This window comes from Seriola dumerili, unplaced genomic scaffold, assembly GCF_002260705.1.
Source record: "Seriola dumerili isolate Sdu_G_001 unplaced genomic scaffold, Sdu_1.0 BDQW01000113.1, whole genome shotgun sequence".
Classification (NCBI taxonomy): Eukaryota; Metazoa; Chordata; class Actinopteri; order Carangiformes; family Carangidae; genus Seriola; species Seriola dumerili.
Window position 1 is genome coordinate 1,886,068 of NW_019174368.1, and position 27,995 is coordinate 1,914,062.

The following is a 27,995-nucleotide window of genomic DNA, read 5'->3' on the forward strand; positions in this document are numbered from 1 at the left end:
TTCCTCCCTGACAGCGCTCAGCCCGGCTGAAACTCCCTGAGCTTTATAGTGGGAGGCGACTTTCTGCTGGAAGTGTTGGCTGTAGGAGGAGTGAGAGGGGGTGTGTCTGTCGGTGTGGGGTGGGTGGTGGTGGTGGGTGGTGGTGGTGGTGGTGGGTGGTGGTGGTGGGGGTGGGTGGGGGGGTACTTTGTCTTGTCCAGTACAAAGCTTTGTCTTCCATGGTAAACGAGTAGTTCACTCTTTTGAGAAATAAACTAGTATTTGCAGGGGTGGACAGTAACAGTACATTCCTTCATTTCTTTTTCTATTCATATTGTTTTATCCCTCATTGGTTTTACATTTTTAATTGCTGTTGCATCTTTTTGCCTTAATGTTGATTTGAGATGGCTTTATTAAGCTGCACTTTCTGTGATGTTCACTTTGAATTTTCTTTTATGTAGTTTTACTTGTCTTGTAAAGCACTTTCTTTATTAAGAAAAGTTATTATCATGAATAAATAAAGTTATTACATCTCTTTGAGTACTGTAATTGAGTATATTTTTCAATTATTTTTACTTTACTTGAGTTTTACTTCTTTTGGAAACTTATAAAACTCACTCCACTACACTTAAAAGACAAATATTGTACTTTAATCTCCACTACATTTTCTATAAAGTAAAATAGTCTGCAGAATTTATTTTATTTTATTTTGTGTGTTTATCACAGGGGAAAAAACAATCACAGCCAAATCCTCCACTGTCAGTCATGTGTTTGCTGCATTGGCATTTTTGAACAATTCAGTTTGAACCTGGCAGTGGCCAACGATACCAATGATGCTTGAAGTTTGAGAAAGTTTTAAATGTTTGCTGTGACCAAACTTTATTACTGCCTAAAAAAGACAGAAATATGAAAACAACAATGGCTCCTTTTGTTGATTCAATTGTGTTTTTATGGTCATTTCTACAGGGTTTGTATCATGTTCTACAAGCTTTTTCTTCTGCAGGTTTGACAGTCAGTCAGTGCTTCAGCAGGTTGTTTCAGAGTCATTATATTTTGTAAATACACTGTTGAACAATACAACAATGTGTTGACCAAAATGCATAAATGTATGTAATGTTTTTGCACTAAAATATTTGTAAAAATCAAATACTCCAGTACTTTAACTCAAGTAAAAATCTGACTGAACAACTTTCACTTGTATTGGAGGTTTATGGTTTATGCACCTTTCTTGGAGAACATGTCTGCTTAATTAAAGCTGTTTCACCTGCTGTCCCTCGGGTCGTTTATGGGGGTTTCTTAGAATACAAAAACACAAGCAAATAATTATTTGTCATCAGGATCACATGGCCGTCCCCTATTCTGATCTTTTACACTGATAGGATGGCAGCGGCTCATGAGTGAGACCATGGGAATTGCAGATTTCTATCTCTTACTCATGGTTTTCAGAGGAACATAAGTTGCATAATTAATGTCATTACTGATACTGTATTTGTATTGTGGTAAAAGTTATTGTAAATTAAAAACAAGCCTTTTATGGAGATACTTCTTAATGTGTTTTAGCCTTGTAGATCATAACGGCATTATTTCATAATATATAATACATTTATAATATATTTGGAGTGTCCGAAAATATATTTTGCATATTTCTGAATAACATCAGAGAAAAGTTTTTGTCCTTAGCATAACATAACAACAAAGGTAAGTGAGGAAGAGATACACCACAAAAGCCACAATGCTCCATCTGGTTTAAATTAAGTAGGAACTGATTATTTTTATGGCTTTTAATGACATTAAATACTGAGGAAGAGCACTTTTATTCTTCTGCTGTATATTAACTTCTGTCCTTCTGTCTTTCTGTCATTTGACTATACGGCTGTATAATGACTTGTAGTTTTTGCTTAGATGAAAGTCACACTTTAATAAGACCCTGACCCAGGTTGTCTGTGTGTGACTGAGTCTGTGTGTGTTTATGTTTCAGGCAACAACTTCACAATCTGACCTACCTGGATCCGGCTTTTCCAAGAATGTTAAAACATGCTTAGCTCTTCTATGAAAGATTGCTGTCCTTTCCTGGCTGTGACATTTCGCTCTGCGTCATCCTCACAGCTGATGTATAGTCCTCCCCTTCCGCTCCAAAGGTAACGGACAGCAAAAACATTACACGCTCTTATTTAGTCAAGACACAGATACGTAGATAACACCAAATGTTTGGACCTCAGGTTAGAAGTATTACATATTCATGCATCATACACCATGAGGGTCATATTTTAATCTTTTGTCATCACAATGGCACTGAAATACGTTTATGTTTCCTCTTCATCTAAAATCTTGGCACAGGTTTATTTTCCATTTTCCATCCAGAACAGTTCCACCACTGCTTTGAAACCTCTGACGCCTTTAGGTGTGGCTCTTCCCCAGAGTGCCTCTCATTGTTGATAGTGATGTTATCATATTTTACCCTGGCCCGTAAACTCAAATGTGACACCAAACAGTATGAGCCCCACCCACACCTGCTATTAACATGTCATCTCTTTTAATATATTGTATAAGTTCAGTTGAAGGGCCTTTTGTGAAGGTTTGAGCACGTGTTGCTCGTTCTGATTCTAGTTTTTAAGAAGATGTCAGTTCAGTGTCTTCCTGAGAGGTTGAATATTTTTTATTTAAATCAATCGACAAATCAGTTCTTTAATAAAAGAAACAGATCAAAAAGATGACATAATTTCTAAAACAATTTGAAAAAAAACAAAAAAAAAACAAATACATACATTAAAAAAGGATAAGACAGACTTCTTCGGACAAACATTTCAGAAAATATATTAACTGCTGACATGGACCTCTTGTTTGTCATCAATTTGAGAGACTCAAATTAACGTTCAAGATCAATTAGAACCAACTTAAATGAGGGAATTGATTTGAGAAATTTTCGCTTTATGAATATGAAATTTCCCTCCCAGTAAAATATTGCAGAAATCGCTATCCTCACATTCAAAACAAGTGAAAATATGAAAGGTTGAACGTGCTTCAGTTGAGTTCAGGAGCAACTTTGGCCTCATATGACCAAGAGACTACAGCCAAGCTAACAGCTCTGTACTTTGCTTTGAGCAAAATACTAACGTCAGCATGCTAACATCAACATGCTAACATCAACATGCTAACATCAACATGCTAACATCAACATGCTAATATCAACATGCTAACATCAACATGCTAACATCAGCATGCTAACATCAACATGCTAACATCAACATGCTAATATTAAACATGCTAACCTCAGCATGCTAACATCAACATGCTCACATCAGCATGCTAACATCAACATGCTAACATCAGCATGCTAACATCAACATGCTAACATCAACATGCTAATATTAAACATGCTAACCTCAGCATGCTAACATCAACATGCTAACATCAACATGCTAATATTAAACATGCTAACCTCAGCATGCTAATATCAACATGCTAACCTCAGCATGCTAACCTCAGCATGCTAATATTAAACATGCTAACATCAGCATGCTAACATCAACATGCTAACATCAGCATGCTAATATTAAACATGCTAACCTCAGCATGCTAATATCAACATGCTAATATCAGCATGCTAACATCAACATGCTAACATCATCATGCCAATATTAAACATGCTAACCTCAGCATGCTAATATCAACATGCTAACCTCAGCATGCTAATATTAAACATGCTAACATCAACATGCTAACATCAACATGCCAATATTAAACATGCTAACATCAACATGCTAATATCAACATGCTAACATCAGCATGCTAACATCAACATGCTAACATCAACATGCTAACATAAACATGCTAACATCAACATGCTAACATCAACATGCTAACATCAGCATGCTAACATCAACATGCTAACATCAACATGCTAACCTCAGCATGCTAATATCAACATGCTAATATCAGCATGCTAACATCAACATGCTAACATCAACATGCTAACATCATCATGCCAATATTAAACATGCTAACCTCAGCATGCTAATATCAACATGCTAACCTCAGCATGCTAATATTAAACATGCTAACATCAACATGCTAACATCAACATGCTAACATCAACATGCCAATATTAAACATGCTAACATCAACATGCTAATATCAACATGCTAACATCAGCATGCTAACATCAACATGCTAACATCAACATGCTAATATTAAACATGCTAACCTCAGCATGCTAACATCAACATGCTAACATCAGCATGCTAACATCAACATGCTAACGTCAGCATGCTAATATCAACATGCTAACGTCAGCATGCTAACATCAACATGCTAACGTCAACATGCTAATATCAACATGCTAACATCAGCATGCTAACATCAACATGCTAACATCAGCATGCTAATATCAACATGCTAACGTTGATGTTGATGTTTAGCAGGTCTAATGTTGAACATGTTCACCCTCTCAGATCAGCGTGCTATCATGTTAACATTTACTAATTAGCATTAAACACAAAGAACAGCTGAGGCTGATGGGAATATTAGTAGTTTTATAGGTATTTGGTCATAAATTGGACAAATTCTGACATGTGGTGGAAAACTTTAAGGGCTCACATTTCATTCTGATGGGAACACAAATGTCTATGGCAAAATTTATGGCATCAATGGTATAGTCGTCGAGAATTGTCAGTTTGGACCAAAGTAGTGGACTGAACTGATGACGAATACACACACACACTACATGCTGAATGAGTACCGTCTGTTCCTGTTGGACACACTCAGTCCCACCTCTGCATGCCGTCTTTTGAGAGCTCTTTAAATTATGTAAGACTCTCCAGCAGCAGGCCACTGAATATTTTCATGCTTTCTGCCTGTCACGGATTACAATCTCATGTCTCGACGCTTGCAGGGATTGGGCCACAGAGAAGCGTCTATTACTCTGGCAGCTCCAGTTCTAACCACAATATAGTGTAATGTACTTGTGTTGCACAATATTATATATATTGGCCATGAACAATGAGTCCCTGCTGCCAGAATCTCACACAGTTCTTGGAATTCGAGCATTTGCTTTCTGGATTCAGGAATTCAAAGACTTCAGAGAAAAGCTGACGCACAACAGCAGTGGTGAGGAATGCAGACAGACGGTTCTTTATCAACGCAGCACAAGAGACAAATACCTTTTAAACCTCTCAGCATTCATGAGCCTCATGACTGGGGCCGGCCTTTATGGCAAAGCATAAACATTAAAGTGTGTCATTGACAGTAAATTCACCGCTTCAGCACATTTGGATTCGCTCTAAACAGTCGGATATTATGAGTCTCAGGAGAGCTCAACAACAACAGAGCTTAAAGGAGACGCAAATATATGTAGATATATTGAAATGAACATACATGTGCATATAAAATAAAAGCATATATGTAAAAATTCTATATGGAACCTATTAGAAATTGGAATAATTTCATATATTGATATATGTGTCTAACCCATACAAATATGTAGCTATGTTTATGTATGTTTATATTGAAGACGTGTTACATAAATATATATCCATCCCAAAGTCTGTCAGTATATGTTGATGTTATATACAGTAGGGACCAAAAGTCTGAGAACAGTTTCCCAGAATGTGAAGATAAACATGTTTAAAATTAATGAGAATTTAATAAAATAAAAACATTTTTTAATATGTATCTTGTTTTAGTGAATTTGCATATATGAATTATATAACCTATATATATCATTCACATATATGGTTGCAACATGTTAAACCTATATAAAAAAAACGTCACATACATTCTTTTAATATATGTATATTTTGTGTAATATAGGAGACATATACAGCAACGTCACTCTTGATATAGGGACATATGTGTCATATATTACATTTCTGTATGGGTTCTCCAGCTGACCAGAAACACAGCTTTAAATAAATGCTAATGTTGCTGCTTGTCTGCTGGATGTGTAGAGAAGCAAACTGATGTTCACCATATCGACTTTTATGAAAACACCGTTGGTCACAGATCAGTATCCAGGTGCAAGTATTACAACATAGCCTCAGTGATCATTCACCTGAGCCCAGAATAACATATCCTGCTGTTTGTTCGCTTGTGTCCCACATATAGCACAAGAAACTGGACCAAAATAACATACACATCCTTAGAAAAGAACAATTTCTGACCTCTATAATTACTGTTATAAAAGCTAAAACATACGCAGGCAGATGTAGTGGGTTGAGTTTGGATTTCTCCAAACTTCTCCAGATGTGGTGGATCATGACTCAAGCCTCAATTACCGTCTTACAACCTTTTATCTAACACAAAAATGCTTCAAATGGAAACATACTGAAGTAGTACCAAAAGGCTGTTTGCCATTTTTTTTTTATTTTTTAGGGGTTGCCAGGTCCACAGTGACACATATCAAGTGCATACAAGTCACTCTCCAGAACGCCACCACTCCAGCTGATGACTCACCCACTCAGGCTTATTCAGGTGTTGTCCATGGAGACTGGAGTGAAAGAAACCCCTCATGGGACAAGCCTCGTTAACCACTCAGGACCTCTGACGCAAAAACTGCAAAGAAAACAGCATCTTTTGTTGTTCCACTCCTCGCTCACTGTTTGACTTCAAACATAATTAAATGAAATCATATTCCCTGGGAACAGTAATGATGCTAATGAAGCTATTGTGTTGATGGAGTTTATTGTGGGAAGGTTAAAAACTGTCTGCAGTGAATGAAGATAAGATAAACGTAGCTACGTATTTGTATGGGCTAAACGGATATGTTAATATATGAAAATATTCCAATTTCTAATAGGTTCCATATAGAATCTTTATGATGTGCTTTAATTTTATTTCATATATGGAAATACAATATATCTACATATATCATATTTTCGTTTTGGAAAAACAAAAGACATTTTACACATAGTGTATTTCTTTATATGTTTCTGAATGGCAACCTTGCCATTGAAACGCCTTCATGAAACTCACTACAGTCAAGGTTTTAGCACAGACTACCGGACAGTACAGCTGACTCAGTTGTTGGCACAGAGTCAAAGTGACAGTAGTGTCCATGAACCATCACAGGTGATGTACTGTGTGTGGTTGAGGTGCTGATATGCTTTTTAGAAAGCAGATTAGAATCTTAGCATGACAAAACTTTCCTGTCAGGTGAGCTGGCGTTACTGACACAGCAGAGATAAGAGCCTCTCCTGCTGCACTGGCTCCCCCTCATGGTCAAAAGCAGAACAGCAGGTAGAAAACTAGAAAATTCCTGCAGATCTAGAATATTTGTAACTCATGAAAACAGCATTTTGGTTTTGAATGTATCACGAGTCGGAACATGTAATCTGATGAAGGCACACAGTTGTTGTCTTTCATGCTTTAAAGAATCAGAGTATAAAACCTTAATACAACAGTTAGAGCAATTCAATATTTACTATAAACCAACAGACAGTGCTGTGTAATCCCAGAATGGGGCATTTGTGTGAGTAACGATACCCTGCTCCAGCCATTAAATTAACAGCAAAACATACACATTGAAATGAATAAAATAAAGTTATGTGTGGCTAAAAAAATAACACATCATAATAACTACTAACTGATAACAAAGAGTAGAGTTAGACACTATAAATCAACTATTAATTTCATGCCAACTGTCAGTTGAAGGTGGGCCTTTTAACCCAAACTGCCCACTGACCCTGTTTGGGTCATTTCTCACTGCCTGTGAATAGCTAACTTGGTCTTGTCTGGGTTTTCGTCATTACTGAAACTATCTCTAATTTCTCACTGGAAATCTATCGGCCACATTAAATAGCTAGAGTCAACAAGTTCAACATGCAAATATATAACGGTATTGTACTGGTTTTCAGCGAGGTGCTTTACCTCTGAACAAGAACAAGTACTGCACATGTTCAAGCAATGTCAGCATTACAGGATGAATTCCTTCCACCAAATACCTGCAGACCTGGGCTTAAGAGATTTCAATGTTCAGAGACCTTATCAGAGATAATGATGAAGTATAATCATGCACATCAGTGCCACCATGGATTAACCAGTCACATGCGGAAGCAGAAGAGGATCCGGATGACTTTGCATATTTGTGCAATCTCATGGTGCACAGAGTAACATCGACGCTCAACAGGGAACAGCTCCAAGCGCGAGGAAATAACCAATGGGTTAAAAGAGAAACGGTCTCACAAATAAAAAATAAAAAACTATGTTTTATTTCAAAAACAATCTCAAATTCAGTTCCACAAACATGACACGAGTATAAGCCTAAACATCAAAAACAATATAAGCTTTGCTTTTGTTCTCATTTATATCTCTCCATAGTGTTGCTGATAAAAGTTGCACCACAGCATCGGATACTTTATGTAAGAGTCTATGAAAATAGAAAAGGTCTTGACTACAATATGCCTGACTGGCAGTGTAATGGCTTTGGTAACAATATGGTTAATTATTTATTCAAATATTACATAAGATTACAACAACTTTAATAGATTATCCTTAGTTTTATGTGTACCTTCATATAACACTCAAATATTAAAAATAAAAACATGCTGAAAGTAGGCTGCTTACTTGATTAAAAATAATTTACAACATAATTAAAATGTTTTTGGAAAAAAAACAAAAAAACCTAAAATCTACAGAGATCAAAAATGTCTCACTCATAAGAAACGGAAATATGTGGGAATGTGAACTCCCTTTTTAGACCCTGATGGAACGACACGTTGGACTGAAGTTTTTGGAAGAAAAAAATACAATGTATGACACTACTGATTGTCACCTGTAGGCTCCTGGTGACTGATGGCATTAGGCTCTGGTCCAGACCAGTTCCCTCTGACTCATACCACAGTCAGTTTTCAGCCACAGTCTCGCCTCACTAAGGCTCTCACTGTGAGAGGACGTGCTCTACTCAGCCGGCTGGTTCTTGTTCTTCTTATTCAGGATTTTGCGGAGGCTCTCAGGCATCAGGTATGGCCTCTCTGCACTGCCATCGTTCCTCTCAAGATCCTCCACTGGAACGAGATTAAATACAAATCATTAGAGTCATTGTTTTTATTTTAAACTCGAGCACAGTTTTTATTTTTATGTACAACAGAGACATTCTACATCCTAAACAGAGTCAGGTGCTTTTAAATGAGGATCAAGCTTCACAATTAATATTCAATACACCAGTAAATCTGAAGGACAAAATTAATTTGGCTCGTTTCCAGTTCTGTAGAAAAGAAAGGCTTTAATAAATGGTTCAATTGCCAACAACATGCATCCATTTAAAGACTTAAAATCCTGTTTTACACAGTGAAAACTTGTTTCAAATACAGTTTATTTAAGCAGCTGCACTGCCAAGAACACAATCCTTTGTAAAAAGGTACTGAATGCAAACCTGCACTGCTTTACAGTAAAAACGTCAACATAAGAAACTACAAAACAACTAGCTTCAAGAAAATCACCAGTATTCATTCATACAGATACAAATCTGTTATGGCTTTGTGTGAACAGAAATTAAAGTGCATCAATAGTACAGCATAGTAAAGGAGTAGTACTGATGATCACGTGGTTCTGATTGCATAAACTGTAAACAATTAGGTACCCTAAGGTGCAAACAGACCAATATTAACACTGTAAATGAGGCACATGAACGGCTTCAAGTTTCAACTGGCCAGTGGCAGTGGGAGGAACAACGAAAATGCAAAAAAACAAGTTTAGAAATGTCAGGTTACCTCATATAAAGCCATTTAAATAATCAAGATATTTAGTGAAGCAATTTTTCCATCATATTGAAGACTATCACAAACCAGCTACAGTCATTCCCAACCCTATGTTATTAAAAGATGAAGAAATACCTGGCTGTCAACAAGACAAAGTTTCTTAACCAATTAAAATCTTATCACCTCCAACAGGAGAACAACATTTTCATATTAATCATGCATCAAATTATGTTTGTGTAATATTCCTGTGCACATTTTAAAAGCACTCATTCCAAGAAAAATGGTTAATGTTCAACTGACCATCCACTAAGCCCCCGGGCCTCCTCACTGTTGCTACAGACTTTCCATTCTAGCACAGCACATTAGCAGCTAACGATGTTAAAGGAGGGAGAAGATTCATCTGTAAAGATTTGTGGTCAGTTTTGAAAGGTCCTGCACTTCAGATAGTTAGACAAAAGCAACTTCTCATTTCTAGCCTGCAGGACGAGTTTATCAGCCGGAGCTAGCTAAATGATTAAGCTAACGTTAGCGCCTTGAATTTTTCATATTTCCACCTGACTTATTTTCAAATGAAAATCCTGTAAAGGAATTTTAAATACACACTTATTCTATTATAACATATCCCCGTTTGCAGCTAACATATTTTACTATACACAGGTATATTTATGCTTTAAGATACAAGCTTGAATTAAAACAGTATTTTTAATTTTAGCATTAAAAGGCTTATAGAATGAGGACAAACCAATTTGTTTGACAAATACAACGCTACCTCTGATAATAAATGTGATGCTAGAGTGTAAACTTTCCTAAATCTAATAAAGAGCATGACAGAGCTGCTAAAGTTAGCCTAAACTCTGATAGCATCCAGGCTCAGTTTCCACACAGTTTTGTAAGTCCAGAAAATGGCCTTGAAATTAAGGTAGGTAGGTAAGCTAGACAGCTGGACATGCTAATGATTGCATCCTGTTAGAGCAGATAAACACACTGTTTCGTCAATTCCTTAAACTTTTAACAACTAATGTTTTTAAATTCGGAAATCTCACATAAAAGACAGCAAAGTCCAAATTCTTTAAAATGTACATTTTAACTACTACTACAGCCACACACCACGTCAACAAGTGTGACAGGCCTGCAGTGTCTAGTTACAGTTGCTAAGCTGTGATTGGACACTGGAGGAAGAACTTAGTGAATGGTCAATTAAGAAAACAATTCAATAACATCTTATTTCCCATGTTTCCTTGTGTTGGAGGGCAGTTAGGTTAAAGGAAACGTTATACACCAGTCAGCTGTGAATGAAGGAAACTTTCATTCAGTCAGAGGGTTGGATCCACTAAGTGTAGTGAAGCAAAACACTGAACCCCTGCCACTTTAAGGCATTGTGATCTACAGTTGCACCACAATCTGCCTCTCTGAGACGAGTGGGTTATGTGCAAGAGAGGGTTTCCCAATGGGCGACGACAAAGTACCAGCTCCTTACTATCACGTTTTAAGACAGTCTTGAACCATAGCAGTTAAGTGCCTGTAATTCAGTGAAAAATCTTGAGTGTCTTTCCTACAAAACTCCTCCTCTCTAAGATGCGTCTTCCTCTTTAGCCTGCTGTTCTCTCAACTGGAGGTCTTCATTGTCTTGTTGCTGAGCAGAGGACGGAGTCGGATCCTCAGCCATGTTCTTCCACAGAATCTCATGAAGAGTTGACGACATGTAATAAGGCCTTGCGGCTGAACCGTCATTGCGCTCCAGGTCTTCACCTTTTTGTGTATGTATGTATGTGTGTATGTGTGTGCGTGTGTGCGTGTGTATTTGTATATGTGTTAATGGGTGGAACAGAAAATTAGTATAGAAAGGGCCAGCAGGAAGAGGAAGGGGAGGTGGTGAATTGTGAGAAGTGAGAAAAGGAAGATAGAGACAAAAAAAGAGAAAGAGGGTCAAATAGCAAGCAAGCAAAGTCACCCATAGGAATTTCAGATTTTAAAAGTTACAGTTTAACACCAAGCAGCAATTTTCAGGTTAACATACTGTAAGCCACAGACTGTTATTATGAAATGGTGGTGAAATTTTGGCACACCATCTTCATGCAATTTAGAATTAGTGACAGCCCAACACCAGAAGCAAAGTAAGAACTCGTGAAGTGAGAAAAGTTTTGTCTCAGCTGATTATTAAGCTTCACATTTGACATCGAGCCGTGAATGATTCATCTTTCTTCAATGATTACAGTGCTCGTTTCTTATGTGTTAAGTCCATCCGACACTCATGTAGGCAATCTTTAAATATTATACGATTGTCAAAAAAGATGAGGAGGTGCTACTTACAGAAACAGAGGAACAATGTGTCCACGCACATGGCGTACACACTGAAGAATCCATGAGCGATGAGGTACGAGCCAACTACCACAGTCTGTTGAGGACAGGAACCAGATGCATGTAAAGCAGATGTATGTATGTATGTATATATATATATATATATATATATATATAAATAAATGTGTGTGTAAATATGTGTATATTTCACTCAAAAAAAAAGACTCACCAGGATGGGCACCCAGTAGTAGTGGAGATTGGGAGCCGTGTCCTCAAAGGCCTTCACTCTCCCAGAGAAGAAGAAGAAGGCAAAGACGCCTGTGGAAGCAAGACCAAAGAAAACTCAAATTGTGAATAATGGTTACATATTTCAATAACGTCTATGGATCCCCATTCAGTACTGTTGTATTTAGAAAAAGAAAAAAACAGCACCTGTTTACAGTGAAAATTTAATCCTAACTCTAAACAGTCACTACAACATCCTGATCAACTGTATGCAATCTCAATATAATGTACATGTACAGTTTAGATTATGTAATATATTATTACGTATTTGGTGCCATCATATTTATGACACGAGAAACAAACTGCATTAAAAAGCTCCCCTGTGCACACGGTTCAACTGTTCATAAGTTATATGGCACAATAATGTCAGAACAGGTTGTTGCACACTGACTTTGAATAAGTTCATAATGCTGGTCTCTAAAGATAATGAGGTAAATACTGTAATGTGTTAATATTAATAATTCTCTCCTATTGCATCACTGACTCAATATATTAAAATCAATGAGTTTGCATTATAATATCACCCAAAAACTCGTGCCAATTTGCTTCAATATGCACAGAAATCACACACATTTTCTGAAAGTACGAAGAATAAGGATGAAATAAAGCGACTCACCCACAAGCCCAACGATGAGCAGTTTGCCCAAAAACAAGAGGAAATCTGTCACTTTATCCAAGACGGCCACCCTGGAGATTAAAAACAATCATTTAAACAGTCATTTGCAAAAAAAATGTACTTCTTTTATATACACAAAAAATCACTTAAATTGTTTTTGTGCAAAATTACACAATATTTGCACACACCTGATCATGTTCCTCATGAGGAGGAAGAAGGCATCTCTGGCTGAGGTGCAGAAGTTTTTGCCATAAATCGCCACCTAGAGGCCAAATGCACTCATTACAATCAAATACTCAGACATAAACAATACATCTGCCTCAATTTTAATGATGCCAGGGCTGAGCTCAGTGGAATAAATTAATGAACCACTCACCATGATGTACGCATTTCTGTTTAGGAACTTGATGAATTTCTCCAGACACCAGAAGCAGCACTTCAGACAGCACAACAGGAACTTTGCAAACTTATTTTGGGCTCCTGTGAATGAGTCAATGATCCACAGATACGAGAACATTTAACAAACAGTGGAGACAGGTTTTCTAGATAATCCTAATCCCCAAATATGCATTAGAAATAAATAAGATATAAAACAAATTTATGCCTCACCTCACCTATATTTGCACTTCAGTGATTGAACAGAGGGAAATACTGTGCCATCGAACTAATGTTCTTTTCCATCACTGACATCTTTATCGCTACTATTTGTTCAGATAAGAGTAAACCACACCTATGTGCACTGCACGTCAGCTTGATCAAAGGTTATAACTTGATTGTGGTCCATATGTTATACAGACATAATATTGTGATCCACTAAAGTAACAAACCTTTCAGCTTGTGGTCCAGATACTCCAGCAGAACCCTAATGATCTGAACTATGGAGAGGATGAGGGAGCCGAACGCCAGACTTCCGGTATGATACCTGAAACAAGACACGAAAGAAGTTGAAACACAACTTTGCGTTGTTTAAGAAAATCGTGAGGGAGACAACATAGATGGAAAAACAACAAATGTGAAATATACCCCCACACACACACACACACACACACACACACCTGAGAGATCTCCCGAGGGAAGAAAACACTGGGAAGGCAGGCATGTCATCTGGCTTGACAAAGGCCCAGTAGTAAGAAGCAAAGGCCCCGGCCAGAGTCATCTGTCCCAGACCGATGACAAAGTTGGCACACCAGAAGAAGAGGAAGACGTTGTAGAACTGCAGGCCGATCAGGTATTTGTGGTAAACTGTCTCTCCTCCGTAGAAGGCAAAAAGGCACTGGGAGTCGGGGCACTGCGTTTGCATTGGACTGCTCGAGAAGTTCTGAGCACAGATTCGGATGACATGGAGAGAAATCCAGAAGATGTGATGGTGTAAACATGCATTTTAACAGATGAGTCAGTAATATGTAGAAAGAAAAAAAAAAAAGAAGAAGCTGCCTGGATGTTCCAACATTAACCGGTGAAACGAGAAAACTTACAGCTGGGTCACACACTTTCCTCGAGTGTTCACATATCGACTCATTGAAAACTTTGTAGATGGGCTCATTCGAGGTAGACAAGAAACTGATCAGCTCTGTCAAGGATTATAATCATTAGCACCTCAATCAACATCCTATAAACTACCATCACATTACATTCACGTTTTCAGATGCTTTTCACCAAAGAGACTTACATTATGTCATCCTCTGCTGTCTGACCTCGACTTCACAATGAACTGGAAGGTCACTTGTTTGAGTAATTAAAAATGTACAGAGCTGCCAAATACTTCTGTTATTATTATTATTATTGTGTCACAAAATGTCTCATATCAAAATTCAAGCTGTTATTTTAGTTTAGTTTTTTAAACAACCAATAGAAAAATTACAGAGGCCCTGAGAGGCAAGCGAGGAAAATATCTCCCCTGTTTTCTCCTGTGTTTATGACTTAAGAAGATCTGGAAAAAAAATTAAAAATAAATAAATGTTTTGCCAGGTGAAAAAAAAGATGAGGATAATTTTTTCAAAGTGACTTTTTTCCATCTGTGAAAACAGGCAGGTGATTTTTTTGTCAGGTCTGTTTGTTGTTGTAATACTCATTTCGGCCAGAAGAGGCTGAAATTTTACCAATTTTCATAGTTGAAAAATTATTCTTGTAAGAAAAAAATTCCATCTGTTTCACAAATTTAAAAAAACTTTTAGAGAGATTATCCTGGCAGAACTTTTTTTTACCTGTCCTTCTTCAGTCATTAACACAGGAGAGAAAACTGTTTAGATCAGACTTAGAAGAAAATAGATTCTGGTGATCCATTTTCTGACCTGCTCAGAAATAAGAGATTCCGATCTCAATGAGAACACCTGTATAAATAAAGGATTTTAAAAAGGAAGTTCCACAACTGTTTCCGAGTATTAGATTTCTGTACCTGTGGTTGCTGGGTTTCTGACTACATTCCACCTTTAGTAATAACACTGAGTGACTGTAACTTGAAAGGATACACAGCAGTAACTGCCCAGTAGGCAATAACTATGGCCAGGAGGATGAAGGTGAACAGTGGGAAGAAAAGGGAACACATCACGTGTCCAATGGCTCTGCAAACACAAGAACAGCATCACTGGTGGTTACACACATCCAAGCCAAAAAGAGAAAAAACAATCTTCACTTTGAGTTATATTTTGATGACTTCATCCGTGCCTGTGCCATTACTCTGACACTTTAATCCATTACTGTGAGTCACACTAAAAACAATTTAAGAGTCAGAACAATTCAACATCTCAGCTTTCATTGATCTGTTTTTGCACTCTTCCCATCCTCTCCTCTAAAAGTGTCTGCAGCTCTAATGCCAAGTCTGACCTGCTGGCTTCTTTGATGAGAGCGACGGCGATCAGAATCCTTTTCCTGAGGAAGATGAGCAGTAGGATGATGACGACTTCCACGATGGCCAGGATGATCACTACAGGAGAAGTGGTGGCAGAGGGAGAGATAGTATGGGTGTCCTCGTTTTACAGCAACATGTCACAGTCTATAAACATGCATGATGATGAGCTGTGTACTGACTGAAGGCCAGCCACGTCTGTCGAATCTGCAGGTAGACCGAGAAGTCTGTCTGGAAGCCCAGATCCTGTAGAGTCACGTTAGCTCCTGGCTCTCCCTTCAGCGAAGCATACTCCATGTAGCAGTGGAAGATACCTGACACATCACAAAAGAGAACCTTAAATTTTGAAATATGGCACTGGTAAGAGAGAACTGAATCAGCGTGCAACAAAGCAGAAACCAAATGTGGAAATCTATATTATATGTGAATATAGAGTGAGTGGGATTAGTGCATATGAAGAGTAGGATTTTAAAACTGGACTAAATTAAGCTGAGAAGGTTTTTATGAATATAGAGAACACATAGTTATAACATTCAAAGTATACTAATTAAATGCACTTAAACCAAGATTGATAAGTTAAAGTAGATGCTTTAAAAAACTTTTACTAAACAGTTTTAACCCAACATTTTCCATCAGTTTCATCTATATTTTTGTATCTGCTTGTTTGTATTATTTACTGGGAGATTCCACCACTTTATCATCTGTTATGGAAAAAGTTCCTTCACTCCTAAAACAGGTTCTTTAGCCGCTGCTGCCGTGTTTTTATTTTAATAAACAGATGCAAATAGTCCACATATACACATATTAATATCTCTATTATAATGGAGGATCCATCTTTTACTTAGCAGTTACCATGACGAATCATAGTATCTGAGCTGCAGTGATGATGGCTCTTTTCTTTCACCATGCACAGACTTAACTCAAGCTGTGTCCTAAATTCATACTCTGCAAACTAAGCATGTTTTAAGTATGTAGTGTGTTCACTCTTGAAATGACAAAATAAAAGTCAAAACAGTAGATTTTTTTGAATGTGCTGTTGATGCACACGACTCTCCATCACACAAAGAAATGGATGAGCTGGAAAAATGTAAATTAATTGTGACTGGCAGTAAAAAAAAAAAAAAAAGCTCAAGTAAAATCTCAGAAAACATAAAAACATTCCACTGTGTCTTTGTAGTTTATTTAGCAGTGGCATTATAAAGTTGCATCTCACGTTTAGTCAGGTGGTGCAAGTATTCAATCAGCATGTTGATATCAATCAACTGTACTACTTGTTTTGGCAGCTAATTAAGTCGAGTGAAATCAACAGTGACAGAGGAAAGACAACATGAAGTGAAGGATTCAAGACAGTGACTCTTCCGTTCATGATTGGCATCTTAACCCCTAAGCAATGGGGACATCCCTATAAAAGATTAGTCTACAGTACTATAGTACAGAATTAGTATGTAATATGGCACTGGGGAATAACATCAGAGTGAACATACTCAGATTTTATTTAACTAACTGTGATCACCTTTTCTGGAACAGAAACCGCAGGGTCAAGGGTCGGTCAACTCAGGGTTCAAAGTTTGTTAAACCTGGAGCTCAACTATTTTGAGGTGAGAATGACAAAGACAATGATGGAGTCTTGGGTGCTTTTGTCCTTACCGTATCCTATGACCAGTATCACCAGGACAATCATGATCCAGACCATGATCCCTGCCAGGAAGCGTAGGAGGATGATGAAGAGCAGGCTGGTGAGCATGGCAATAACCAACCCTCTGCAGGGAGAGCACAGAGAGAGAGCGTGAGCTGTGAAACCAGCTGATGTTCATCCCGCATGCACAAACCGGATTAAAGTGAACAAGAAGCAGATTTACAAATGTCAGTGTCTTACATGAGAATCCAGTACCAGGACTGTGTGTAATCCTCAAAGATTTTCATGACCACCTGACGAGCCTCAATAACCACAGTGGCATTCCTGTGGAGAGATTTCTGTGAGTTTATCTGTCTTAGCGCCGCGGAGTTCCTCATAGGCAATGTGTGTAAAATCTAATGTGGCAGGTTGGGACAGGCCAAAGCTCATTTCAAGCTCAAGAGTATTCTTGTCACAATGACTCCAGTGATGTACTCACTTGACTCCATCCATGAGATCCTTGGCGTCTCTCATGTTTCCACTTCCATCATCAAAGCGAGAGATGTTTCCCACAGTTATCACACCTCCTTTCTGGCCCAGAGCTGGGAAACACCTGCGTGTGACTGGAGAAGAAAATCCCAACAATTTAAAAAGACACCGGTTGATTTTTTTTTTTTTTTTAATAAGCCAGCACTTTCCAGACCTGCACTGGTGCTCTGGATGTATACAAAATGTGATATATATTGTATTAACAGTGTGTTTTGGATGATCTATTTAGGGAGATCCGACTCACAGGGCTTGCTGGGCATCAGCATGGAAGGACAGAGGCCTAACCTGAGGATTTCTGGTATACCCTGAAACACAGTACATCCAAAACAGATAAGGTGAGTGAGAAGCTTTGGACAATCAAAATAATCGAGATAATTCACAGTGACACTGGAGAGAAGCATCCAAGCAGGCGTCTCAACCACATGGCTTTAAACTCACCATTGTGTTTGTCACACCTTCCTTGCAGAAGTTCTTGTAGTAGTCAAAGTCTTTTTTGTTGGTGTAGGCTTTGACCAACGTCATGAACTTTTCTGGGCACTTCTCCACACACATCTAAACAGGAAGGATACAGTTACATCAAGTGCAGGAAAAGAACTCGGTGGTCCTAATTTTAGATAAATAAAAAAAAAAATGCAGCACAGCAAAGAGAACGGATGCCAATGCCAACAAATTGGTCAGGGTGACAGAGGAAGAAAACAAAAGCAGGAGCCGTGTCCCAGTTTCATACAACAGAATGAGCATGTAGTGTATTCAAACTGGAGAAAGTATACCCTGCTACTGGACACTATTTCCCCACTGTGCAATGTGCACAGGAAATGGAGCCATTCACAGTTGTGGGTGGTGGTCACAAAAATGATGATTGATGTCTGTTTGCGTGCCACTTATATACTGGTATACTGGGATAGTTTTGCATCAGCAGAAAAGAATGCATGAGGACAGATGGGTGGAGTTGACACCTGTGTGGTCGGACACTGGAACTCCAGCAGCACCATGGGGCTGGCACACTTCATGATGTTGAAGTAGAACAACAGTGGCTTCTTCCTGTTAAAAACACAAACATACAAAACAGTCAGGGGGGGGGGGGGACATACAGAAAAAGTACATGAGCAGTGTCTGTGTATTTCAATGATTAACAGACTCATCAAAATGAGGAAATGTCATTCTCCAGTGCACCATGCTTTACTTTGCCTTCATCAGGGTGACGCTTGTGGCCATTTCTGGTTTCCGTATATACAGCCCATCGATCAGTATCAGTGCAAAATGCTTCAGCCATGCACCCACTTGTACCTTTTTCCTCTTATAAAAATAGTAAAAAGTGAGCGGAGTGGTTTCATGAAATACCTGTTAACATATCAATTTAGAGTAATCTGGATTTCTAAACTGGGCACTCTAAGAAGGTTGAATAAGGAATTAGATTTTCATTTTTGCAGAGTTTTGTTGGATTATATTTGATCTCAGAGAACAGCATTTTTTATTTTTTAAAAAACAGTTGGAAGTTGAGGTCAACCACAGACTGATATCGAAATAAGTTTGTGTTATCTATAAATATTAAGAGATAAAGGAGAACAGAGTCTGGACATTCAACCTGTATTAGATAGTGAATATTCAGAACAGATGGTTGTAAAAAAAAAATATATATGTTTCGTTTTTATGGTAAGAAGATTTTCTCTTTGGCTTTTTGTATTTGGAACTAAGAGTAATGGTATTTTTTGAATAGTCATTTTTAGGTAAAAAGATGATGATAATATTGTTTTCTTTCTTCTTTTATCTTTGCATCTGCCCTGATGAAGGCAAGATGGCTGAAAACATTAGGTGAATAAAACCCGGTGAACTGGACTCAAACTGTAACTGTGCGTGTATGTGCACTCTCAAAGTAAAAAGAAAATGTCCAGCAGAGCAACAGAAATAAGTAAATCTATACTTGGAAAACAACTCACTCAAGTGGGGTGCCCGCCTGCCCACAGAACTGGCCTCGACTGTCTGTGGGATAGATCACCTTTCTGGGGTCACCCTGAGACCAGGCTGGGAGAAGAAAAAAAGAGGGTTAAGGTTGTTTTTTTGTTTTTTGTTTTTTTTAAATAGGTTTTAGTTTGAGGTTTTATAGGTAAAGCAAACAGCAGTGCTGTTTCCTTACCGAGTACTCCCACTGCAATATAACCCATTATGGCAAGACCGAAGAGGATGCAGCACACGATGTCTGTGCAACCCCTAGAATGGAGAGAGCAGAGTTGGAGGGTTGAAAGAAACTATTTGTAGTTGTTTACACACTGTAAAAGCCAGGGTTAAAAATAAATAAATAAATAAATAAAAAAATCACATCTCTATCTCACCTGTTCTGGATTGGGCCCTTGAAGGTGGGGTCATACTTCCTTGGCTCGCCTACATCAAAGAAACAAGTGCATTTATCACTCAGTGAGCTCTTAGCATTATGGCTACTGAAAACACGGCTTGGTGAGACGTCCTATGAACTGTAGACAAAACATAATATTTTAAAAACAAAAGGTGCACCTTGAATCAAGAATTAGTTTTTAAAAGGGGGGTGGATTTAAGGCTCAGAAATGATACACCCCCCCTCCCTTTTCCTCCCATTCTTCTGTCAGATGACTTTTCCCTCTAAACAGACACGCCTGGCATCCTGACAAATTCCTCCCTGGTGACTAAGAAAAGAAAACCCTTTTGAAAGACGAAGCCAGCTTAACTTGCACAGCCACCAGAGGGGATGTAAATCCTTTATAGTAGTAGATTTAATTTGAAAATCTAATAACATCTTGTTGATGCCGATTTATGCCAAACCCAAGAAATGTAGAATTATGCAGTTTGTCAGATAAAATGCGAATTTTAGGCCAAAAACAGTCACTGAAAATGAACATGTGTCATTTTGGTTTTGATAAGATTTCTTCCAAATTCATACAGATTATCAAAAAAAAAAAAGAAAAAGGCAATTATTTAATAATTCCCATCATATTTATTGGCTGCATTGCTACAAGGTGGTACTTTCAGGACTCACAAGTGTCTGATCTTTAAGCTGAAGTTCTGTGAGTCCTGATCATTACTGCAGGCTCAGGTGTACAGTTAAGTTTGCTGCAGGTTATCTGAGGTCAGTATATCAGAAGCAGGAGGCCGAGCGCTTGTTATCTAAGCAAATTCATCTCGCAGCTCTAAACACAATGCGCCACATTATAGTTACAGAGCAAACAAAAAAAAAAACCCTGATCAAGAGTCAAGGATTGATCGGCTGCACATCCACCACAATAATAATGTTTTTATATTCAACATAACCAATATTTTGACAGCATGGCTGCCCTGTTGGGGCTTTAAATCTCTCAAATCATTAACATTAGTCTTCACACTACTACCAAAGGGTGTACATGTGCATGTGTACCATTTAGCACTGGATCCTGACACCTCCGAGTCTAGACAGGAGCACGATATTCTCTGTGGCGTCTTTGCATATTAATTATGTATGTGGTCAGGGGGGGATAATGCTGCAGCAGGCATTTACCAGAGGAGCTCTGAGAGAGGTCACAGCTTCCTGTTAGAAAGAGCATGGGCGTTGTATTTCAAATATATAGTGTAATGTCGTGTATTGTCAGGCTGAGGTGCTATTTTTGACAAGACTCAACAAAGTGAAGTTCACTTCAGTGTAGCTGTAGCAACTTGTGATGGGCTTAATGGATGATTTATTCAGTTTTAGAAGAATTAACTTGCTTGCCAGGTGATTTATCTACACACAGCGCAGTAACATTTGTACAAGGAAAACACTGATAAAAAAAAAAGCTCCCCGCTCTCACACACCTGTACAATTAGAGCTACCAGCAACAGCAGGTTCCACACAAACACACACACACCCTTTCACTCCTCACAGTGCTGACATGCTGATACTGCTGATCCAGTTTCACTCAAAACTATTTACTCACTTCATGACACGGATTCTTTTTTTAAGCAGCAAAAATAAGACAATTAAGATTAACCAAGAGCAATCCTCCAGTCATTTGAAATTTCTTGGATGAACACAGAATGAAAAAATAAATAAATGTGAAACTAAAGCAAAAAGAGCAGTTACCATGCTTTCCATAATATTCTGCATCCTCAGCCATCTTGAAATTCCTCTCTGGGTCAAATGTTGAAGAGTACAGAGAACCCTTTTACCTTTTCCACAGCCTCTTTATCTAGTCACTGCTTCCTCCCTCTCTCTCCTGGTTTAAATGAGCAAGAGCGGTGGAGACACAGGTATTGTGGAGGAAAAACCAGTCCAACCTGTCCCTGAATAATAGCTGTGAGCACTAGGGCAGCACAGCAACGCTCCACCTTACCTCAGACTTCCCCCCCTTCTGTCTTTATCCTGAAACAACTGCCTCTTTTCCAATCTGTGCTCCACCTGTGCATCTATCCCCTCTATGCCCTCCCACTTCCAAAAGACCTCTTTCTGTCTGGGTTTCCACTTTGCTTCTGTCTCAAAACAGCCATCTATCCAAACAGGCGAGGGAACTCATCTACAAGGAGTTAAAGAGAAGCGGTGTGGACATCGGAAAGAGAGGGTGGGGCCTGCTGTTGAGGATGAGGAGGAAAAGCTGTGTAGATGTTATCAAAAACATGTGTTTGGAGAAAACAAGGAGGAATTCTGCCTCCTGTGGTGTTTTGTGTCACTGCTGTGGAGGAGCGATGATTAGATTCAGGTGTGCAGGATATTTATGGCTACAAATACCATGCCATACCATACCTGCATGAAGTGAAAGCTCACAATACTGAGCTAAAAAAAAAATCAAGCATTTCATGATTTTGTATAAAATTAAACTGCCTGGTGGAGCAGCTCAAATCGGATCCAGTCAAATCTCCTCCAAAGAGTGTTTTCTCCCATCTTGTGGGGACAAGGCAGCATTGCACTGAGACAGAAAACGATAAAACAAAAATCTTTCTAGCTCCCATTTTTCCATCACACGCTGTTCTGTCCTCAACAGCCATAGGCAATCAGACTATGTTCAGTTTCAACAAAGAGTCCACTGAAGGACTAAATGCCAAAAATGTGTTTTACAGATGCTGACAGAGACAGAAAATTCATCTGGAATGACTGAACATTTCCATTCATTTTATTCTTGTCCCATGGCCAATGTTACTGCAAACAGGGATTCCCATTACGAGCTCTGGAGTGGCTGTGAATTTTTCTGAAACTAAACTTTTTCACCAAGTGACACAGTGAAACTGAGGCTGGAGGTTTCTGGGGAATTTGATTCATTGGATGACAGTGACATGACACACAACAGAAAACACATGACTATAATATTTCTTACTTGTTTGTCTAACCTGTAATTAGATTTTCTTGAACTGGTAGAACAGCTGGTGACAACAGTAGTGCAAGGTGAAGTAAAACGCACAGCTCTAGTTTTTAAACAGGCTAAATGAGTAATTAAATAATTCTTTATCCTCTGTGGCAGTAAGCAACAGTTTTAATCTGTTAAAAGCCCTCCATGTGATCTAATCTAATTCCAATGAACCGCCAAAGTGCAACAAGTCAGCCACTGAGCATTCACTGAAACCATTAGCAATACAAACGACATTTGCTACATGTGTAAGCGCTTTGATTTAATTATGAAATGCCATGCTATTTTTCTAATGAGAGTTTACGTGGGCACCCGTTACAGACATCTGCATCCCTGTTGTGCTTCTGTGTATTTACTGTGTTGTCATTTAATAAACAACTGTAAGAAAGGTAGAGGTGGTAACTTGAAACAGAAACAGTCAAATAATACCTGAGTATTATCATCAGTTCATGTCTTAAAACTTTCTGTTTACAGAAAAACAAAGTCAAAAGTAAAAGTGAGAAAAAGCTTAATGTCTTGCATCGTGTTTTTTCCTCATGGACAATATGAACATTAGACATCTTTTGTCTTTTGTGTCCAGACATTCCTGAGTTATTCTACCTTGTTTTTTTTTAACCACCGCCCTTCCCATCTCTAAACTAAAATTAACCTTGCTGACCTTTTTTCATAGAAGACCTTTTGGCATGTCACAGTAGGAAAAGTACAGGTGCAAATAATAAAATGCTGAAATGATGGCTGAATTCCAATTAGCTGCTTCCATTTCAGGATCCTGGTATTGTTCATGCTGGCTCACCGTCACACTGTCATGGCTTACTGAGATTCTTGAATAGAGCGGAGCTATTGTTAATGTTATTAGTCCCATAAGTGCTTGTTTATCTGTGACAAGTCAAGATATCTGCTGTGAAAAGGACTGTTTTTAAATCTAACAGCACAAATGTTTACTATCCAGCCCAGTAGCTCCCAGACTTTTTCAGTCAACCCCCTCCTTCAGAAGCTAGAATATTTTTAACAACGCCCTTAGACACATACTGGCCACAGTACCGGATGCTTGTAACAAAAGTAGAGGAATAGGAATTGGAATTATATTGAAATAACATTTTATTTTAAAGAGCTTTTTCATCAGCAGATATTTTTGACTTGTCATAGCAGTCAGGAATTAATTTGTGACACCAATGTTTGACAGGTCAAAACAACATCTACTGTGAAAAACATTAACTGTGAGTTTCACACCACATTTCTGGTCTTGACGAACTGGGCAGGGTGTGAAGCACTTTGACTGGCTTAGCTTAGCTGCTTCTGCCAACCAGCTGCCAACCAGCTGTTACTGTCATGTACTGTAGCAGCCTTTCAAATTCATTTGTTTTTCAACAATGAATTGATGGCCCTCTTAAAATCTCTTGCTATTTGCGGTTTTGACATCCTGTTATGAAATAGCATGACCCTAAAGTTTATTATTGCAGTTCCTGATAAGCACACAAAAAAGCTAAAGTAAGAAAGTTTAGTATAGTAAATAAAAAAATCCAAAACTTCTAGGAAAACAAGACTATATCTAAGGAGACTGTGATATCATAGCCTCTTTAATATAATCTAGAAGTTGCAGCTGCTGCCACCCCCCCCCCCCCCCCCCCCCCGCTGCTGTCCCCCCATGTCTTTCATTATGGTAAGAGGTTGTGGAGTGTTAAAGGCCAAGTTCACATCTATTTCTGGTGTTACAAAAGGAAGCCTGAGAGAATATAGACCAGTTATGTCCACAGCAAATGTTGAATCAATTGGAAAATTTGTGTTCAAGACTTGGGACATCTGTCCCGTAATATCTGACAGTCAAGGTTTTCAAAGCCTAGTTTCCAAAGATTTCGTACATGCAATAATTTTACACAACAGCAGGAATATTGAACCACATTTTATCCAGGGAAAAGGAACTTTATCTAAACTTGATCGCTAACTGCCTCTCCAACATAATCCTCTCACAAATTTAACCTTTTAAATGTGTGATCTCTTGATAAACTAGCGACCTCGCAACAGTGAAATTTCTGCTTCCACCGCTGACGACCTCATACCATCATCTCCTTATCTCCTCATCTCCTTATCTCTGCGTTCCAGCCTGTTTATTCCTGTAGCTCAGATACAGATGATACAAAGTGAAACCAAGATCAAATTCAAACTATAATTAGAATTAATAAAGACTATTCACCAACAATGGCAAACAAGACGCAAGCACAGTGAGATTTTTTAGGCTAGATTAAATATTCTGGTATGTTTATACGACCTCCGTACACAGACATAAATGACCACAATGTCGAATGTTCCAAAAATGGCATTTTAAGGAACATTAAGGAAAATGATAGTAAAATAATGAGCTGTTCCTGTAAACATTACAGAAATGTTCCTCAACACCAAAGCGTCAGTGAGGTCAGCCAAGATCAACAAACCCATCTACTGACTAGTGGAGGACAGTGTCTGGTACTGCTTCCACATTCAAATTACTCTGCATTTATATCACTTCCTCTGCCCAAACTCATTTTCCCTGACCTTAATAACCAATCAGTCTTGCACTGCTCTGAACACGCCTTTGTATTTCAGACTGTAGGCAAGTTGGCAGGACCACTCGACAGTTAGCAGAGTCACATGATCCTGCTTGGGTTGTCAGGGTATGATCAAGCACATTTAAGTAGAAACGGGTGGATGTAATGACGGAGTATTAGTAGCGCAGAAGGAAAAACCAAACAGTACAGTCACTGAACTGTAAACAAATAAAACAGGCCAAAAGTAAATCTGAAAATGTGACTGAAACAAGCTTTAACAAACATGAAGGAACAGTCAGAGAGGCTCGGTATCGGGTTTCAAACCAAACTCCTAAATTTGGCTTATAATTACACCTAATCTCCACCAGGGCATGGCTGCATGGCTGCTGCAGATCCTGTCATTGAGGTCTCTTCATATAGCTCAGCCTGAAATTACTCCAACATGTGAAACTGTGGCCGATCCTATACTTTACTCTGAAATGCTCTCCCTATGGCATAATAAGACTTTTGTCCTTGTCTCCTTTTTTTGATTTCGTCAGTCTAGTCTCAACATGCACTGAGATATATTAATGTGCACGTTGCACTGGCTGTTTCCAGAGCCTCTTACCTCATACCACTGTGATTTCTTAAGTGAATTTGCGGCCATTCACCACCATCATCTGCCATGGGTTTAAGGCAATTATCTTTCTCCTCTCTTTCTACCTATTTGCCGTCTCACTCTGTGTCAAACTGTCTGAATCCTCTAGGCATTTTGGTGATTACAAACAAGCAGACACACACTGAAGCTCCCTTTCGTGAAGGGTTGGTAATGGGAGTCAATTAGCCATCATGTGGCAGGCTGAGTGGAAAAGGGTGTGTGCAGACAAGAAGACAAAAACACTATGTTAAAGACCCATCATAAAAACCAGCAGACAGACGAAGCGCCTTATATTGTTTTTCATTTCTACTTGTGCAAAAACATCCTAGAGACCTGTGATAGACTGGCAACCCGTCCAGGGTGTACCACACCTCTTGCCCATTGTCAGCTGGGATAGACTCCAGCCCCCCTTGCAAGGATAAGCAGTATAGCTAATGTCAACATCCTACAAAAGCTTAATATGCTCAACACATTGCTACAAAAATCTCCATTTAACATTTAAAAGATGATGTTATTGACTCAAAACAAGGCCTTTCAGGAGTAAACATCCTCCCTAAACATGCTCTGTCTTTTGTGTGAATCATTTATTGCACTTCCTACGTAAAAAGCCTGATTCAGAAAGAGCAGTATGTCTCAAACTGCATACAACAGGGTGTGCCACTATTCAACAATATATGACAACCACAAACAAGGAACAAGCAAAGCAACCAGAGATAATGTATTGTAAAATACAAATACAGTATACTGAGATGTACACTGTATGAAACTGAGCACATGTCTAATATGACACTACCAAGTACAGACCCTCTTCACTTGTTTGAGGTATTTTCTAATAAACTAAGCTCTATACATAGCCTGTTGTCTGCCATACCAGTCTGAGGAATGTGGCAGCAACTGGACAAGCAGGAGACAAACAGGGACATTATACACACCGACAATATACGAGGCAATGTGGACCACCAGCTTTACTTACATGCACCCTGCTTTTTCAAAACATGACACAAACCAACAGCAAAAAAAAAAAATCCTTCACATTTATTCGCTATAACTGCAGATGAAGAAGTAAACTCGCTATTTTAAGTACATGGTTAATAATTAAACTCATAAGTACAGGTAAGAGGGAAAGTGGTTCAGCAGTACCAGCTAATGTAAGACAATAAAGACCGAAAAAAAAGAGGTATTTAAGTCATCAACGACACATACCAGAACTATCTATGCTATCAGTTGGAGTAACGTTTTCGTTTGGCACTTAAACAAAACTAGCTAACGGTAACTTGAGTGGTAACGCTTGCTATCCCGGGACAAATAAAGTGAAGCAGGCCCGTTTGGGCTTTAAATAATTACCATATTTCGGTTTCTCCTCCAGCTCCATGATTACGGGGTGTTTGATGTGGACCAGAGCTGCTCACAGGCGACGACTACAGCATATTTTCAGCCTTGGCTTCAGGTTATCGTGCGGAGATTCTGTCAGTTTGAACACTTCGTACAAGTCCCCTCCAAAAATCTTGACTGCCCAGCTAACATTTAAAGGGAGACTCCTTAGAACGGAGAGCGGGCCAATTAAAACGCAGGACGCCGTGATTGACAAGTCCCTCAACCAATCAGTGAAAGAAGGCGGGAGTTTATAGTCAAGGAGACT

At 38.6% G+C, this 27,995-nt stretch overlaps 1 protein-coding gene across 1 annotated transcript; it reads right to left on the reverse strand.

The window, feature by feature from the left end:
* Window positions 1-8,160: 8,160 nt before the first annotated feature.
* Window positions 8,161-27,866, reverse strand: LOC111223688 (choline transporter-like protein 2). The gene is made up of 22 exons (XM_022747924.1): window positions 27,701-27,866; window positions 20,210-20,258; window positions 20,014-20,087; window positions 19,817-19,901; window positions 18,836-18,920; window positions 18,318-18,431; window positions 18,124-18,184; window positions 17,830-17,953; window positions 17,592-17,675; window positions 17,363-17,475; window positions 15,898-16,029; window positions 15,694-15,793; window positions 15,339-15,431; window positions 14,346-14,430; window positions 13,926-14,188; window positions 13,698-13,792; window positions 13,247-13,350; window positions 13,059-13,132; window positions 12,871-12,941; window positions 12,199-12,287; window positions 11,982-12,066; window positions 8,161-8,978 (listed from the first exon to the last, which is right to left on the reverse strand). Exons 1-22 carry the CDS (start codon window positions 27,726-27,728, stop codon window positions 8,872-8,874), a joined length of 2,115 nt encoding a protein of 704 aa, XP_022603645.1. The 5' UTR covers window positions 27,729-27,866; the 3' UTR covers window positions 8,161-8,871.
* Window positions 27,867-27,995: the final 129 nt, after the last annotated feature.